Source organism: Zootermopsis nevadensis, unplaced genomic scaffold (assembly GCF_977971745.1).
Source record: "Zootermopsis nevadensis isolate Lab colony 2312 unplaced genomic scaffold, Znev_1.0 Znev_ptg000009l, whole genome shotgun sequence".
Classification (NCBI taxonomy): Eukaryota; Metazoa; Arthropoda; class Insecta; order Blattodea; family Termopsidae; genus Zootermopsis; species Zootermopsis nevadensis.
Genome location: NW_028259141.1, coordinates 1,417,790 through 1,435,239, shown reverse-complemented (window position 1 = coordinate 1,435,239; position 17,450 = coordinate 1,417,790). Strand labels below are relative to the sequence as shown.

Below are 17,450 nucleotides of genomic sequence, written 5' to 3'. Positions count from 1 at the left end.
CGCACCCCGCAAGTCACATGATTACAGTCGTGTCCTGTACCTGTAACATCTCTACAAATCTTGGCCTTCGTCTGTTCACCCACGAAGATGTGATCGACGAGTGGGAATGGACTCCTATTCTCCACTATCAATTCTTTTAAGTCTTGTATTTTTCCTGGGCTCCTAAGCCATCGCTGTGCACATCACAACGTCGAAGACGGCCCTGAATCTAACGAAGTGTTATGTAGCGAGTACATTCTTCCAACATTGACTGCTTTGCGTTGTTTATAGTTAAACTAGAGCAAAACGCTCCTTTCATCTATCAAGGTCATTCGGCAAAAAAGTGTAACGAAGATGGGTCACAAAAATTTGTAAGATTAATATCAACAAATCGAAAACAATGGTTACCCAGGAAAAGTCATCTGTTTACTCGGCATACAATGAAAGTAAGGGGGTTAAAATCTTGAGTAAGACACTAAAATAATAGTTTTGTGTCTTACTCAAGTGTTTTAATCCCCTTCCTTTCTTTGTATTTATTGCCTAAATATAATTTAAATACAGAGACGTATTTACGTCAGATTCTCCTGAACCGTGGTTCCACTGACAACTTTTTATTCTTCTGTTAAGTAGTTCTGATGTTTTACTTCTTTACGTCGCTGTTCAGAGGCCAACTCCTCTTGGTCAGTCAACTTTCTACGTCCAGCCCCACCCTTGCAAATAGCTGAATGCCAGCGAGGAAGGTTTCGGTAATGATTTCAAGATTGAAGTTCGTAGTTTTGCAAACACAATTTATTTCTTTTTGCAATTAACATTCACTGACCGAATCGAGCTACAAAACAATTCAGGATGTTGCTTCGTCTGAATTCCAGAAAAGAGTGTCCTCGAAGAAAACTTTCCCGTCCTTTAGTCACAGGACTCCCCCCCTTAACTTTCACAAAAAAATGATCTATTTGGGCAGTAATGATGCGATGCTCTCATTGGTCAGATCAGTCCCAGTTCATGTGGACCATTCAAAGTGAAACGCGTAAATCTTTATTACTTGTTTCCAAATTATATTTTCATTTGTGCCTCACTGGGACTCGAACCCAGAACGCGCGGTCACATTCAGATGTTTTAGTTCTTTACGTCGCTGTGCGGAGGCCAACTGTCAGTCAGATCTTCATTTTCAAGAATGTGATGTGTTGCTTCTGGGGCAGTGACCATGCGACTGTCTTGGTAGTTCGTGATCTCGTCATTGTAAAGCGTTTTTTGTTTTATGACGTCCTTTCGTATATCAAGGTCATTCGGCAAAATATTGTAAAATAAATATCAACAAATCAACAACAAGGGTTACCTAGGAAACGTGATTTATTTACTCGGCATTTTTGTTACCTAGCAACAATATAAACAATCTGAGTGAGCAGTTGAAACTATGGTTTCAAAATAGTTGATCATTGCATTGTCAGACAGCGAAGGTGAAACATTACAAGAAGTCAAGTTGTCAAAGTGTGAATTAATTAACGAAGACTACATCGATAAAAGAAACAAACGAGTGTTGCTGAAAAACGTAAGTCGAGAATCTCGCCCAAAACTGGATAACACGTTTGATATTGTGCTGTTTGAGAAACATACATAAGCAGAAAATAACGACAGCGTGTACCAGAGTACACGGGGTTTAAAGGTGTTTTGAATCATTCTGTTGTGTAGCCTCGCAGCTGTATATTAATCGTAAAGAATATAAATTTAGAACTTTCTAAAATTTGTAAATTTATTTTGCTTAACAAGGGAGATGTACGTTGCAGAGAAGTGTTGAAGATATTATGTGTATTATGGTAGGGAATACACATTCAGAGATTGTTAAAAGTTGTTTTCTGTCTTCTGTATATTCTTCTAACGGAAAGTGATTGTAGAGAGAACATTTGATATTCTGAGGACCCTTGTTTTGTGTTATGGATTAATCAATAACTGACTTGTATCGTGTAATAGAAACTCTGAAATGTTTCATAACTTGCTAATTTTAAAGCGAAACCATTCATTAAAGAAAGTGCATGTTATTTTACACAACCTTATTTTGTGTTTCAATAAATGTAGTCTTCCTAAAATCTTCTGTGACAAATGTAAATGAATAGCAGTGCAACACACAAACAGCCAATGCACACATGATTTTATGTGTGACTGAAGTTTACAGATTTCAAAGTTGAGACAAATGTTTAACAATAAAAATTAACATTATGAACTTACAGAGAATTCTTGGATTATAAAATGCTGCATTCTGTGTGTCCTCAGGTTAATCCTCTACGCAAATGGACCCATTTGAAGTAACAAGTATTTGTCTCGTGAGGGAAATGAAAGAAATCTTCAAAACTCTGACTGGGAGTATCAGAGCATTAAACGAGAAGTGTATAAAGCTGGAAAAACAGATCGGGATATTCCGTGCAGACAGTAAGTATGGTGGAATTCTGTGTATGTACTGAGTCGAAGGGTGCAGGCTATAAATCACATCAGTATGATATTCTGTCAATTATGATGTTAATGCATGTTTTTCTAGATGTCCAGATGTGCCCCCCAGACCCCTCTTCCAGTCACCTTCAGAAATTGTTTGTTACTTCAGTATTTTGGATGACTTTGGCTATTGGAGACTGGAAGGCAGGGGGAAATCGAAAAACTATGAACAGAATTGTAACAAGAATTCCCCAGATTTAACTCACTCATAATTGCTCGAAATTTCTTTTCTTATAGTCATTCTCAGACATTTTAAATTCGCTAGATTTCAGAAAATCATTTTACCTTATATTATGATTCTGTCCTGGCAAACTTGATTTGTTTTGCTACAAAATGACACCTCAACCGACGCTGTAAGCTTTCTGATTAAATTTCTATACACTTTCAAAGTTGTAAAGTCCTTTCAGAATCATCCTGTATTATGATTCTGTCCTGCATTCAGGGGATGAATTATGTTCGTTTACTTTGCTCTCTGCGAGTTGTGACCAAGAATAATTTTGTCTTGCACCTGAGGCATGTGTGTTGAGGAGGAGCTCTGTCTGATGGGCCCCGCGGGGTAAATACCCTCCCCTCTTTGGTGAAGGCTGAATCAGAGGCAGATTGTTTAACGCCTTCTTCGATAGGACAAATGTTTTCCGGTGACCAGCGTGCAAATCCTAGTTGTAAACTCTGCAAGTGGAAATTCGTGATGCATTACGTAAGAGACAATGAATGGGCTTTCTAAGAAATGGTTCACTCAGCTGGAATTGACTCATAAACTGAACGTGGAAGACAAGTGAATATTTCATGATGGGTGGAAGAATTAGAATTTCAAAATTACAAATTGTTGATAAATTTCATTCTTTGTAACCAAACATTCAAACTTGTTTTTAAACTCAGTCCATTTCCTCCTCCTCATTTTCTGTATAACTGGTCCATGTATCAGAGCTCTCTCCCACACCGTAAATAGAGGCAGCAGGTTCTTCCAAATACTTGGTGACTACTCACGGGACCAAGTGGTCTCATATCCCAGATTACGTAAGACAACCGGTCACTAACAAATTCTACTCTCTTAACTGCTGCCCTAATTCTGCTATGAACAAAAAAACCCATCCCTATCTGATGATTGTCATTTCCCTTTCCATAGAAAAATGTAAAACTGTCCACTGGGATTCTGCCCTCCACTCCCATCGCACTTCTTGCACTGACACTAAGTCCAACTTATAATTCTCTAATTCCCTAGTCATTGATTTCAGTGCCTGAGCCTTTATAGGGACTCCTAATGTTCCAAATACCAAATCTCATGTCCTTATTTAGCCATGGTCGTGCCAAAGAGTTCGTCCTGATCTGAGGCTTGGTTGATTTTTTCGTAACACTTTTTTTAAAGGTGAAAGGTTCTTAGCCTTAAGCTCAACCCCCAACCTGGAGGACCAGGGTAGCAGTCTTAGTCTAGCGCATCTCCTTAGACCTGTCCGGCTTGGGTGACCCTACCATGAGCCGAAGCTCCGGCTGGTATAGCCCTAAGGGTCATTTGAGCACGCAAGCCTCCTCACCCGGCAAAATTTATTTGCCTTCGACAAGGTGGTGATACCTTCGAGAAAGTTATTAACCTCATACCTATATGAAAATGTTGATATTTCCTGTAACACTTGGTTTGTGTTTTGTGAAATACCGTCACAAGAGGAATTCAACAGACCATTTGATGCAGTCATGAATTGTTGCAGGGACTGAGCTGCAGAACCAACTCAGTTACGAAAGATCTCTGGTGCAGCAACATGAAGCCTATCTTCATGATGAGATAGAAGATCAAAATAAACTTCGAGAGCAAATGTATCACCTGGAACAGCATGTCATGGAACTCCACGCAGAGAGTGTGTATGCTTTTATTTTATTGAAGTACAAAGTCGAAGGGTGCAGGCTATAAATCACATCAGTATGATATTCTGTCAATTACGATGTTAATGCATGTCTTTCTAGATGTCCAGATGTGCCCCCCCAGACCCCTCTTCCAGTCACCTTCAGTAATTTTTCGTTGCTTCTGTATTTTGTATGGCTTTGGCTGTTGGAGTCGGGAAGGCAGTGGGAAATCGGAAAACTGTGAACAGAATTGTAACAAGAATTCCCCAGATTTAACACACTCATAATTTCTCGAAATTTCTTTTTTTATAGTCATTCTCAGTCATTTTAAATTCGCTAGATTTCAGAAAATCATTTTAGCTTGTATTATGATTCTGTCCTGGCAAACTTGATTTGTTTTGCTACAAAATGACACCTCAACCGACGCTGTAAGCTTTCTGATTAAATTTCTATACACTTTCAAAGTTGTAAAGTCCTTTCAGAATCATCCTGTATTATGATTCTGTCCTGCATTCAGGGGATGAATTATGTTCGTTTACTTTGGTCTCTGCGAGTTATCACCAAGAATAATTTTGTCTTGCTCCTGAGGCATGTGTGTTGAGGAGGAGCTCTGTCTGATGGGCCCCACGGGGTAAATACCCTCCCCTCTTTGGTGAAGGCTGAATCAGAGGCAGACTGTTTGTCGCCTTCTTCGATAGTACAAATGTTTTCCGGTGACCAGCGTGCAAATCCTAGTTGTAAACACTGCAAGTGGAAATTCGTGATGCATTACGTAAGAGACAATGTTTGGGCTTTCTGAAAAATATTGACTCGGCTCGAAGTGAGTTATAAACTGAACGTGGAAGACAAGTGAATATTTCATGATGAGTGGATAATTACAATTTCAAAGTTACAAACTGTTGTTACAATTTAATCTTGTTTTTAAACTCAGTCCATTTCCTCCACCTCATTTTCTGTATAACTGGTCCATGTATCAGAGCTCTCTCCCACACCGTAAATAGAAGCAACAGGTTCTTCAAAAAACTTGGTGACTACTCACGGGACCAAGTGGTCTCGCATCCCAGATGTCAATGATCTCAATTGACCGTGCGATGAGGACAGTGGATCTGGGTATTTACTCTTCACACAGGAGTCGAAACATTCGCAAATTAAAATTACTTTTGTTTGCATGACATTTTCTACAATTTCTGATGTAAGAAATTGTGTATGTCATTGGGCGTAATTTTTAATTTTGAGTGTTCAGTATCACACAAGAGATTTTAATGTTTCTGTTCTAAATAGTCGTGGTTTGTTATGCTAATATTTAACAGCTTAGACAACAATTTGTGTAATGTGTGGCGTCAAGGCCTGGAATTAAAGAATCCCTGCTCTTTTGCCACAGGATGATTCAGAAATTGTTGGGATCCACTGGCGGAGATAGGCAATGCTCAAAGAAAATTTATACTTGTCATGACAATTTTATTAACCTCATACCTATATGAAAATGTTGATATTTCCTGAAAAACTTGGTTTGTGTTTCGTGAAATACAGTCACAAGAGGAATTCAACAGACCATTTGATGCAGTCATGAATTGTTGCAGGGACTGAGCTGCAGAATCAACTCAATTACGAAGGATTTCTGGTGCAGCAACATGAATTCAGTCTTCATGATATGATAGAAGAACAAAATAAACTTCAAGAGCACATGTCTCATCTTTTTCAGCAGGTCACGGAACTCCACGCAGAGAGTATGTATGCTTTTATTCTATTCAAGTACAAAGTCAAAGGGTGCAGGCTATAAATCACATCAGTATGATATTCTGTCAATTACGATGTTAATGTATGTCTTTCTAGATGTCCAGATGTGCCCCAGACCCCTCTTCCAGTCACCTTCAGTAATTGTTCGTTACTTCTGTATTTTGGATGACTTTGGCTGTTGGAGATGGGAAGGCAGGGGGAAATCGGAAAACTATGAATATAATTGTAACAAGAATTCCCCAGATTTAACCCACTCATAATTTCTCGAAAAAATAATTTTATAGTCATTCTGAGACATTTTAAATTTACTAGATTTCAGAGAATCATTTTAGCTTATATTATGATTCTGTCCTGGCAAACTTGATTTGTTTTGCTACAAAATGACACCTCAACCGATTCTTTAAGCTTTCTGATTAAATTTCTATACACTTTCAAAGTTGTAAAGTCCTTTCAGAATCATCCTGTATTATCATTCTGTCCTGCATTCAGGGGATGAATTATGTTCGTTTACTTTGCTCTCTGCGAGTTGTCACCAAGAATAATTTTGTCTTGCGCCTGAGTCACGGGTGTTGAGGAGGAGCTCTGTCTGATGGGCCCCACGGGGTAAATACCCTCCCCTTTTTGGTGAAGGCTGAATCAGAGGCAGACTGTTTGGCGCCTTCTTCGATAGGACAAATGTTTTCCGGTGACCAGCGTGCAAATCCTAGTTGTAAACTCTGCAAGTGGAAATTCGTGATGCATTACGTAAGAGATAATGAATGGGCTTTCTGAAAAATATTGACTCGGCTCGATGTGAGTTATAAACTGAACGTGGAAGACAAGTGAATATTTCATGATGGGTGGAGAATTACAATTTCAAAATTACAAACTGCATCTTTTTATTTAGTCTAGAGTTTGCCAATGCGCAATGCGATTCCGAATGGTGAAGACTACAGATTCTGATTAGCGACATATCTAACTAGCAGCATAGTTCTTAATTGTGAATGCATAATATGTGTGCTTATGAGATCTTGCTAATTTTAGTGTCACCTGCAGCCTTTAAATTTTCATGTTCTTAATAAACATATTTCAACATGGAGCTTATAAATACAGTCTCAGACTACTCTGTACACTGCATGAGACATGGGTTACTGGTCTCCAGAAAACCCACTCATCTTTTTCCATCTTCCTGTTCATAAAAGTTTGGGATCCGATAATCCAAGAGAGATGACGTCTAAAGAAATTATTCTCCTCGAGTCAAGTCATTGTTTCATATGTATATAGCTGTGTAGAAATGTTGCTGTTTACTCCAAGACAAAGTTTCTTATACACTCACAAGAGGAATTTTACAATTTAAAATAATTATCAAATGTTACAGACTGTACAGCCACATTGCTCTTGGATGCAGACAAGGTGTACACTAGCAGCTTGTTGCAAGTGACAGATCAGCAGAGAAAGGAAATTGATCACCTGAAAAGTCTAATTTTGTCACAAGATATGTACATCTTGAACTTGGAGCAGCAGGTCAACAGTCAAGTTCAAGGCCAAATCGACAATGAGGTTGAAGGCCAGATTCACGACCATGTCGAAAGTCAGTTCAACGATCAGGTCGAAGGCCAGTTTGAAGGTGAGATTGATGACAATGTTGTTGGCCAGGTGGATGCTACAGCCTCAGCTCTTGGCGTGACGGAAGCCACTACCACTGCCGAGGAATCAGCTGCTGTCACTGCATCGGCAGAAGACGCGGGTCTTGTCGAGGAGATCGGCTGTAGGGACACAAAGACAGAGAGTAACAGAAGAAGGAGGATGAGATACAAGATGAGCTTGAAGAAGATGGAAGCAGCACAGGTTTGTATTGACCCTGAATAGTCTGAGATTCGACGTAACAGACGTGTTTGGAGCCTTCAGTTACTGTTACAAGATTCCAAATGTTGAAGTTGTGTCACTTGCTAGATTAATTTGTCAGCTTTGCTTTTATAAATTGATGATTTTCATTGAATAAAAATATCTTTTTTATGTTGCGGTTGAACAGCTGTAAAAAATCATTGCTCAAATAAAAGAATCAGTTACAATTTTAAGAAAAGTAGAGCAGAGTGCTCCTTTTGGAGCTCCTCGGGGGGTTGGTTAAGTTTTTAAAACCCCCCGAATAAAGGGTTAAAACACTTCGTGGGGTTGGTTGCGTTTTAAAATCTTGGGTAAGACACTAAAATAACCCCCCCTTCTGGGTGGTTAGTTTAGTGACTTATTCAAGTGTTTTAACCCCCTAAATGAGCAGTATGACTTGAATAAATATTATTATTAGTATCAGATTCCCTTGTTGATGTTGGTAACGTCTTCTTTCACTTTTCTTCATTTCTTAAATAGTTCTGATGTTTTAGTTCTTTACGTCGCTGTTCGGAGGCGATGTGCTGCTTCTGGAACAGTGATCATGCGACTGTCTTGGTAGTTGGTGATCTCGTTGTTGTGAAGCATTATTTGTTTACTCGGCATTGTTGTGTTCAGAAGGAGGAGGAGGAGGAAGAGGAGGAGGAGGAGGAGGACATGTCTGCAGACTCAGGAACTGTAATAACTGAAGAGGCAGAAGCAACAAGTACAATTTCTGCCGATGGAGCAGATGCCATCTCTGCAGATGCACTGAACATCACAATTGCTGTGGATTCTTTGAGGTGCACAGACAAAGAGGGTACGTGTAAAGAATAGCGCATTTCATTAGGGGCATGCGCTGGCCAAGGCGTGAGTGGAGGATAAATGTGCCAGGGCTGAGAACTATAAGCTATATCAAATATAATTTTGTTTTTCTATAATCAGTTCCTATTCTGGACTGCTATAAATTAATATTCATGTGTGTTACATAAAATTTTGCTGTCAGACTAGAAAATAGCATAAAGTTCATGCCTGATGAACGGCTCTCAGTGTGTCAATCCTTATGTATAGGCACGTTTATGACAAAGTTTTAAAACTGCCCTTTTGTCTTCTTGCTCATAACATGTAATAACTCTGTCATTAAATTTGATATCTTAGAGTTTTTCTACAACTTGTCACAATGTTCCATTTTTGGTTAAAATAAAGAAAGAGTAAGAGACGCTACACAAAAACTAAGTCGCATTTCTGCATACAAAAGTGTTGAACGCCTTAGTGTGACAATTCTCGGAGAGATCCACCATCTGTGAAGCAACGTGGAGCGCACTCGTGTGATGCAGGTTTCACACACTTGTCCCATGACCAATCTGATGTCACTGGCACTATTGTCAGGGTGAGCGTCACATTTTGCCCTGTCAAAGAGCCCCTCAATAGTGGTTATGCTACTGGTAAGAGATCATTCATGAATTGAGAATCTGGAGGCAATGATAAAGCAAAGAATGCAGACAGTGCTAAAAAATGTATCTGGTTCTTTCTTCGTGGAGAACGCGTTTTGAAATGAGTGCATATCATAATTTTGCTGTTTGTTTTTGCTACAAGTCTGATTCGAATGTTAGTTGAATGGAAGAAACACAGGGCCTTGTTTTGTTTGCTGCAGTATATGCAATGAAAATTGATATCACTCAACAGCGACAGTCCTTTGTAAACAACCTACTTTCCACAATAATTCGTATCTTGGAAGATTTTAGACTTTCCAGTTGATTGATTTTGAAAACCCATTAAATTGCAGGTTAACAGAAGTTCTGTTGCAAATTTATATTGGCAAATGTTGTGGAAGGAACTGATTTATTATATAATGCAATTTGTAGAAAAATGCCTCACATGAAGAAAAGATTTTCAAATACTTTATGATGACACAAAGGTCGAATTCCTCATTGCTGATTTTGTTGCAAGCTCATGTCAGCGTTTGCTTCCAGACGAGGGGAGTCCACAGAATCCAGAAGTCAAGAGGATATATGACCGAAATTTCCTGTTGGAGCTGAGGTATCACCCTCTGTCAATGAAGAGACCGGACGACTTACCTGATCTTAGTGCAATAATGAAGGATGGCACAAACCAGGTACGTTTAAAATTGGCACTTATTCATATAATGACGTGGTAAGTCTTTTTAAAATGTGTAAATAAATGTGGGAAGTTGAATCCACTTTAGATTGTATCATTTGTTTTGGAGGAGGGAGGTGGATTTCATCTATAGCTGTCAGAGTGTAGTTTGAAGGATGAAGTATTGCCGAAGGCAGTCACTCGGTGTCTGAGTGACTGATTGGTGATGGTGATGGGGTCGGAGTAGCCAAATTTCACTCTCTTACCATTCAGAGCTTTGTACGTACAAGTGTATTATTTTGTGAGCTGTTGGATGCATCCAGTAATGTATAAAATGAATGTTTAAATTCAAAAATGGAAAATTTAAAGTAAATATATGCCAGTTAGTTTTCAAAATATACTCAGAGTTGAATTCCTTACTTTGCCGTTCATTTTGAAATGCCCTAAAATTCTGAGCATAATTTTTATTAAATTGCTTGCAGGTACATGTGGTAGAGAGGAGATCCTCAAAGAGAAATAGAACTCTCTCTGACACGCCATCTCATAATATATTTTTTCCTGACTTCATGAAGGGACATGATTCCAAAGAGGTAAGTATGTGAATATTTTGTGTGTTTGCCTTGTGATAATTGTCCATAAATGCAGATGTTTCCATGAAGAGCTAGTGCGTATCTGGAGCAATTACCAGAAGTGTTAGCTACAGCGTTCTGCAAAAATTGTAAAGGAAGTTTCAACGTGGCCACTTGTAGTGTTTGGAATATTTTAAGATCTAGATAATCTGCTTCGGTTCAATTCACAGCAGCCTGCACCTTGGAGAAACAGACAGCCGATCGTCACTAAGTATAAGAAGCCTGTTATTCATATAGAGCTTTCGCTCAAGGAAGACGTTCAACTGCGACATACAGAAAACGCATGGAGGCCTAGACGAGTGAAGCCCTCTGCTACCAATGAAGAGGAGGCAAAGACTCAGGTATGTACCTGGCATTCTTTGACCACAGCATCGCAGAAGCTGTGTCTACTCCAATGTAAGATGGCTGAATGTAACAGTCCTGCACTAAGAAACTCGTCTACACAGAAAAAGCAATTTTCTGATGTATCTGTGGGGTGACCAACCATTTAGGGGCGATGGGGGTTATGTCAGATTGTTTAAACTCTTCTGCAGTGACCAGAGGTTTTGGGTTTCACTCATACTGCGTCACAGATTGCTGAGTGGCTCTTAAATTTAACGTGAAATGCTTCTTGCACTCTTCAAACATCCCTCAGTCATTCTTGTGACCAATTTTGTTAACTGAATTGTCAGTTTTCCTCCATTATTCTATTGGTTCTACTCTTTGGATTTGTTCATCTTTGCTCTATTCAAGTGGCGTTAGTTACGCCCTGCAACCAGTTATTTTTCAACGGTGAATTGAATATCCTTTATCCCACTACTGACTATTCATGTGAAAAGGACAATCTGATCTGTTTTAACATTTTTTGCTAAATGTGGCTTGTGTTGTAAAGGAAGATGTTGCGTGCTATGCAGCAACTTTTGATTTGGATGTTAATGTAATGGAAATCTTGGGCTTGTGCGTCGAACCGACTTAAAAGGCAGAGTACTGAACAAACGTCACATATTGAAACATGTTTTACTTTAATTTTATGTTGGCTTTCTGTGAAGTGATGAGAGAGAACTTGATGTTGCAGGACCTGTATAAGAAGGTACGCAGTGTGCTCAACAAGCTCACGCCTGAGAAATTTGACAGACTTGTTGCTCAGGTCCAGTCTCTGCCAATTGACAGCAGTGATCGCCTGGAGGGTGTCATCAAGCTCATATTTGAAAAGGTGAGGCAGCTGATACATTTAAACAGAATTGTCATATTGATAAAAAAATGTCTTTGTTTGAGACTCTGCAGCTGAATTTCTGAAGTACTGAAAGTATCCTCAGTATAATAGTGGAGGCTCTAGGGGCATGTGAAAATTATAATTGTTACTGTTCACTACCAGAAACCGGGTTGTTCTTTCTTTAAATATATCTCCAAGCATAGGATTTCTCTTCACTCCTCTATAAATGAATGTCTCATACGTGAAAAGGGAACACTGTCATGAAATGTTTTGCATCTGACTGAGTTTTGGAGTTTCTTGGGTTCAAGGGATAAAGATTTGCTTCTGTCGATGCTTCATTCAGATGGCTATGATTTAATAATTTTAATTGATGCGACATCTCTAGGTATATCTTCAGTACAGTTACTGTTTTATATATATGTCATACAGAGCAAAGTGATCATGTCGTGTATTTTTATGTTAAGGCCGTTGATGAACCCAGCTTCTCCGAGGCGTATGCAAGAATGTGCAAAGTTCTGTCCGGCACGCAAGTTCCTGCAGAGTGCGAGAACAAGGATGAATCGGAGATTAACTTCAGGAAGCTGCTGCTAAACCAATGCCAGAATCAGTTTGAAAAGAATTCTGAGGTGGAGCTGGATCGAGAAGCAAGGCGTAAAGAGATTGAAGAAGCAGCAGAGCCAGTGAGTACTTCTCAAACTGTCTTTGTCTACAGTCTAATGTTTTACGTTTCTGTCGACAGATTGGGAATAGCTCGGTCTGCTTGATCTGACAGAATATGTGTCTTCCCGCTTTAATCTTGTAGATGAAGCCAAATTATCATTTATAATATATCTTTACTTTGTACATTGAGATAATATCAAATAGAGAGTTATCGGTAAGAAAGGGATGATCTTTTGACACTGTAGAATGCATATAAATTTAATTAAAATTATTATGATCTATGTTACCTCAAGATGAAAAAATATTTTCTTAACTCCTTTGGCTAGTTTTACTTTTCTACATGTTTGACTGCCTATAATGAATACTTAATGTAATGATTTTTTCTGAACATCATGAACTCTCAGCACTTTCACTTGACATTTATCCTCCTTCCCTACCCCTGGCAATGTATTTCTCATTGGCTCATGATATGTTCTCTTGTATCACAGTTTCATTTAAAGGTCGTGAAGGCAGGGGACTTCTTTATCAGCTGAGTTTCATCAGCCACACAAAAAAACTGATTCCTGGCCTCAGTTGATTATTTATGACGATACGCAAACGTCATAGCAAACTTTAAAATGGAAGCTTACATATGTGGAAGGCGTTGCATGAAATGTCTCTTTCTGGCGCCATCAAAATTAGCGATTCCTAATTAGCAGCGTTCTGAATCAACACTGAATTCAAACTAAAATCTTTTATATATCTTTGTTCCGCAGGCAAAGAAAAAGGAACTACAATGCAATCTCGAGGAGGAACTGCGAAGGATACGAAGGAAATCATTGGGAAATATTAGGTAAGATACGTATATATTAATAACCTTTGAAGCTCTATATTTGATTTTTCACTGACATCTGACGGCAGTAAATTGAGAGAAGACACTGGGAGGAAATTTGAAATGTTTGTGGCTTTTTACCTTCCAGTTTGTAGGTTGTGCCTTTTATTCTAAATTTTGTGCCAAATTAGAATGGGACTATTGGTTGCCAAGTCTTGGTACAGTAAAAGGTTAATGTTATATTTGATAATTCAAAGTTCTTTATAATTTTGAAATGATTCCTAATCCCAATCTGAGAATTTACAACTTCATTTATTTTGTAACCTTTAATAGTCAAATGGGACATGCTCTCTTTTACACCAGCCACTGTGGTAGGCTGAATAGTTCCATATTCTTTTTTTTATGTCAGGAGATTCTTAAGGGTCATTCAAAGAAACTCCGTCTTGATTCTCTGAAATATTTCTAAGGCTTCATAGATTGTCAGAGATCCATTTGTAATTGAATCATCCACTTTGAGTGGTGGGTTTTCTTATTAACCTTCTTCTTCCTCAGTACTACAGCCCAGGGTGGGCTTTTTCCTCCCTAGGGTTTCGTAACAATAATTGATTTCTTGGGTGGGCTTGTTAACCCAAACCCCAACCTGGAGGACTGGGGTATCACTCTTAGTCCTAGACCTCCCCGGCTTGAGTGACCATACTAGGAGCCGAAGCTCGTGCCCGCATAGCCCTAAGGGTCATTTGAGTACGCAAGCCTCCTCACCAAGCAAAATGTATGGGCCTTTGACAAGGTGGTGATACCTTCGAGGGGGTTTTCTTTCTGATATTCCCCTGATATTCGCGAAGAATTTAAAATATTTAAAATAAATGTCTCCAAGAAGATGTTTTCTGTGTTGTTCCATAATGTGTCAGAATCAGGCAGAAATATCTAAGTATGCTTCACAATTCTGCTGCTTATCTCATCATAAAGTCCACATTTCGTCTTCTCTTTGTTTCATGAAGATGTATGTGTCCCGCCAGGGCACTGATGGTTTAACTCTGTATATGATCAGAGGACTGAAGGTTAAAGTCCTGCTCCGCTTAAAATATCCATAGGTTTTTAATATGTCACACATTTTATTGGGAAAAAGTCCAACCCCTTTGAGGAACTGCATGTATCGCATTTGGAACAGTTGAACAATCTCTTGTTTATTGCTTTCCCATACGTGTTGTTCACACAGTTCAGTCAGATCTCACCTTGCCCCTGTGAGGATTGCGCCCCATGTCAGTTACGGTTTCTTACCATGAAAACGCTGTGACGTTCCCGCTCAATTAAATGTTTCACAGAAGTACAACTCCGTATTTTTCCAGTAGGTAAATTGTTACGTAAGTCCGGAGGGGAAAATAATTTGTACCCTGTAGAGTTTGTGATACCCTCGTTGTGTCAAGTTGTCATCGTTAGCTTTAACGTCACGCAAGGAACCAGAAGAACAGAGGAAGCTATAAACAAATTATATGCATTTTGTTAGGAACAAAACCTGCGAAAATTAATTGAACCGCAAAACATGTAAATTACTTTGAAATGTGCGTTGCAGTAATGTAATTATTTAATTTGAAGTGTTTAATACCCTGTCTGAACTGTTTTAACAACTTTTTTCCCAGGGTCACCTTGAGAAACCACGCAAAAGAAATTATATTTCACGTCAAAAATATATATCACACAAGAGATTGATTAAATTAAATTAATTTTAAAAAGTTATTATTTTAAGGTACAAATGTTACTGTATCTTGCAGAGACGAAATACTTCGCTTGTGTTCTTTTTTTTAGATTTTTACTGTTGATTTAACTCGACCCACTGAAATATTTTTTGTATTTTACAGGTTTATTGGCGAGCTCTTCAAATTAGGGATGCTGACAGCGAGCATAATGCAGAGATGCATTAAGCGTCTCCTTTCGGAAGGAGACGAGCAGTCATTGGAGTGTCTGTGCAAACTGCTCACGACGGTGGGGAATGATTTGGAGAGAAAGAACCAAGTATGTTTGTGTTAATTCTCAAATAGTTTTAGTTTGCAGTTCTCTTACATTTTAATTCATTGCCCACCTTTGAGTTCTTGGATGAAATGTGATATGGAGTTTGTGCTATTTTGCACGGCCTCGCTCAGTCATATTTTGAATATCCTGCTACAGGTGGTAAGATGGTGATGGACAAGCAATTTTGTGAGTTAGAAAATTTGGTGTTGCAATCTGGTGGCCAAAGTGGGAACTACTGCCGAAGATGGTTTTAATACTTGTAAATGCACATTATAAAGAATGCGTGAAGATATTATGCTTATTCTGATATTAAATACCTTTCCGAGATTGCCGACGAGATTCTGAAAGTGTTTCTGTGTGATGAATGATCACCATGACATGTTCTTTTGAATTTCTTCGTACTCCTCCTACCTGGGTCACGCTCATATAAGCGTAAGGAGTTTATTTTGCCCGTAAAATGTGACTTGAATTTTCTGTGTTCTTGGAGGACCTGTATGAGTGCTTCAGCAAAATGAAGGAGCTTTCCCAGAAGAAGGGACTGCTATCAAGTCGGATTAGATTCATGCTGCAAGATGTCATAGACCTCCGGAAAGACAACTGGGTTCCGAGAAGGACTGCATCAACCCCCAAAACAATGGTCCAGATCCAGATTGAACAAGAGGAGGGAGATTAGGTTACCAGTTTGAAACAAAACTTCCCTCCTGAAACCCCACACCTAAGAGATTTGAATATTGATGCAGCCACACAGTGGTGAAACTTGAAAAATCAAATTGTCAATATATGTCTGTGTTCAATAAAAGTGGTCGCTTGGTTTTGTTATTATTGTATTGGTACTGCACGGTTTGAACGGTATTAAGAATGATCAGTGGGTGCACGGTATTTGCAGAAGAGAAGACTTTGCACTCAAGTGGTTATTTTTCAAAAGTTCTTCCTGTTAGGCCCTGATGCTTGTTAGTCTTGGATTTTCCCTCCATCTCTTCATCGGACATCGTATCGACGTCTTCCACTTTTCTAAACGTTAAATGAATATGTAGTAGTTACTACAGTTTACAGATGAGGAGAAAATCCCTGCTAGGAATGCGATACACGCGCATGCGCAAGATTTCGCGGTGAGTGACGACCCATCCTAAAAGCATTCGTTCCACAACCACTGAACGAACAACAGACGACAGGCTTTCATGTGTTCTAATGGGTACAGCTTTAAAATTACCTCACAGCGGCACAGAGATTTAATCTAAAATATTATCACAACACCCGCAGAACACATTAGAGGTGCACTCACTACACGCCACTATTAACTGCTTGATGTTTTCAGTCTGTATAGTAGCGTAAAACTCTGACGTATCACACACTTCCCACCAATAGCAGCCCTCTAGTCCAGCTGATAGTAAACATAACCCCTGCACCACACCAGAAACGACTTCACCTTGCAGGGTTTTTCTCGTGATCTGTGGACAAGGCATTAGTGAGGTGGTCAGTGTCCAAATTGGAATCCTCTCCAGAATGTGCGGAAATAAGAAAGTAGACGTAAACTTACAGCAGTGTTGTCTTCATTAGATCCGCCCCTGTACATTTATAAAATTTAATGGAAAATGTAATTTCTTGTTTTGTGATGCTGTGACATGTAACTGTAGACAAATGAAACGTAGTAACTGTGTCCAATATGAGGCGCATCTTTTCTAAAGGAAATGTCTGACTCACGCGTCCGTCTGCTTGGGATCGTTATTAGTGCACTGCCACAGACTCACAACACCCTAGATCATATAAATATATCGACCCAAGAAAGAAGTTTAGAAGGATAGAACAGAAGAGCAGCTAGTTTGAAAACTACTAATAATTTTATTTTTTGAGTTAGATGATTGGCTGCCGGGATGTTCCACCTTGAAGTCCGGTTTTACTTAACTGATGTTTCAGAGGTCTTTGCTGCCTCCATCGTCAGTAAACTTCTACCAGAATACATGGTAGAACAACCCATAAGACAGCCACCTTCTGAACAATTAAGATGTGAATCTTTTGAGCGCCCACGGGGTTAAAGATGTTGGATATGATCGCATGTGTTTTGATTTTGAGATTGCTATTAGAACATTGAAAAGAGGTAAATTGCCTTTTACCAAAAAATTTACAGCAGAACTGATTCAGCATTAAATTTTGCTATCTGAAACCTTGTTAATCTTATTTG

The 17,450-nt window shown here is 39.0% G+C and overlaps 1 protein-coding gene across 3 annotated transcripts; it reads left to right on the top strand.

The window, feature by feature from the left end:
• Nucleotides 1-1,402: 1,402 nt before the first annotated feature.
• On the top strand, nt 1,403-16,090 carry LOC110840127 (eukaryotic translation initiation factor 4 gamma 3-like). 3 transcript variants are annotated; one of them, XM_087345388.1, is made up of 14 exons: nt 1,403-1,525; nt 2,245-2,400; nt 4,164-4,310; nt 5,877-6,023; nt 7,391-7,860; nt 8,515-8,695; nt 9,849-9,991; nt 10,455-10,562; nt 10,775-10,942; nt 11,656-11,793; nt 12,258-12,473; nt 13,209-13,285; nt 15,121-15,274; nt 15,759-16,090. In XM_087345388.1, the coding sequence occupies exons 2-14, from the start codon at nt 2,262-2,264 to the stop codon at nt 15,942-15,944; spliced, it is 2,274 nt and encodes a 757-aa protein (XP_087201514.1). In that variant the 5' UTR covers nt 1,403-1,525; nt 2,245-2,261; the 3' UTR covers nt 15,945-16,090. The 3 variants fall into 3 exon arrangements, with proteins under 3 accessions (XP_087201514.1, XP_087201513.1, XP_087201512.1); XM_087345387.1 differs by having other exon boundaries at nt 1,404-1,525; nt 8,518-8,695; nt 10,772-10,942; XM_087345386.1 differs by having other exon boundaries at nt 1,404-1,525; nt 10,772-10,942.
• Nucleotides 16,091-17,450: the final 1,360 nt, after the last annotated feature.